We start from the raw sequence: 1,379 nt of genomic DNA, 5'->3' as shown, positions 1-1,379 counted from the left end.
ACCAAAAAAATTACTTTGAGACACACCTCCTATGGCTCAATATTTCTCTCAGCGCCTGGAGGAGTCCCGCTGCTCCCTGCCGTCATGTTTCTTCTTTTTCTTAGCATCGTCAGGCTTCTTCTGCTTGGCGTCGTCAGGCTTCTTCTTCTGCTTGGCGTCGTCATGCTTCTTCTTTTGTTTGGCGTCGTCATGCTTCTTTTGCTTGGCGTCGTCAGGCTTCTTCTTTCGCTTGGCGTCGTCAGGCTTCTTCTTTCGCTTGGCGTCGTCAGGCTTCTTCTTTTGCTTGGCGTCGTCAGGCTTCTTCTTTTGCTTGGCGTCGTCAGGCTTCTTCTTTCGCTTGGCGTCGTCAGGCTTCTTCTTTCGCTTGGCGTCGTCAGGCTTCTTCTTTCGCTCGACGTCGTAATTGAAGCCATAAGAATACGTTAACCTATCACTACTGATATTTTCTAAACCTCGCACAAGTGACATCACATCATCTGAAGGTGGAGGCAGCTATCTAGGTCTCTACCCAGCGGTCCAGACATCTGGATTGACCTGTCGTAGATAGTTGGTTGCTGGCTGTTAAGGGGGTTAATAGGTTTTCACCTTTAATTTGCCTGCAATTTTGAAAATTCTGTCTCCAAATCTCTTATTGAATCTCCCTTACATGTCCTCCATCTTACAGGCAATTTTGTCGAGTCTCTTGAATATACCTGTTCCAGCCGAGCACATATTCTTATAAAGAACTTCTCCTCCAACACGAGTGAATCCGACAGCAGCGAGTAAGTGGGCTCCATAACGCAGACGTTTCACATTAGCCTTGTCATCAAAATCATAGAAACCACTGACGAACTTAATGCCCAAGGATTCTATTTTGAAGACACCCTAAGTCACAACCCCCAAAACCCGTTAAGCGGCCTCCATCATATATATTCTAACATCACCTAGCTGTTCTACACCTGCGAAAACCTATACTATAATATCGTGTATCTTTGGCTCCAGATATCTCTCCATGTAGGCGCACTAATCACAGAACTAACCTACTAAAATACAGAATTTGTTACATCCCACTCCAACCGCTTCAGCTAGATAATCAACAGCTCCAGGTATACGGCGGCATACAGACTCACAAAGGTTTACACAATGATCTAAAGTAAAAAACAGCATCTTATAAAATGCGTCAAAAATTGAATACCAGCAGTTAAAACAGTCAACAGTCGTATCTGACATTCTTACTTTATATTTAATGTCCAAAAAATAAAGCATTTTACATTATTTTTCGTTTCTATAGAACTTAGATACTGGCAACAAGCTCAGTCATTCTGAGTATGAAACAGTATTGCATTCATCCAAGCCGTTCTAAGACAATAACGACTATTCTTCATAATGATAGCGAACCT

The 1,379-nt window shown here is 42.9% G+C and overlaps 1 protein-coding gene across 1 annotated transcript; it reads right to left on the bottom strand.

The window, feature by feature from the left end:
• Positions 1 to 48: 48 nt before the first annotated feature.
• On the bottom strand, positions 49 to 468 carry LOC119585944 (protein PXR1-like). The gene has a single exon (XM_037934659.1). The coding sequence runs from the start codon at positions 466 to 468 to the stop codon at positions 49 to 51; it is 420 nt and encodes a 139-aa protein (XP_037790587.1).
• Between the last annotated feature and the right edge of the window lie 911 nt (positions 469 to 1,379).

The sequence above is a fragment of the Penaeus monodon genome, chromosome 20 (assembly GCF_015228065.2).
Source record: "Penaeus monodon isolate SGIC_2016 chromosome 20, NSTDA_Pmon_1, whole genome shotgun sequence".
NCBI classification, from domain to species: domain Eukaryota; kingdom Metazoa; phylum Arthropoda; class Malacostraca; order Decapoda; family Penaeidae; genus Penaeus; species Penaeus monodon.
This window is presented reverse-complemented; position numbering and strand designations above follow the sequence as displayed.

Bases quoted from the DNA above. Each gene is read 5' to 3' on its own strand.
- LOC119585944 (XM_037934659.1), bottom strand. From the start codon at position 468: ATGTCACTTGTGCGAGGTTTAGAAAATATCAGTAGTGATAGGTTAACG.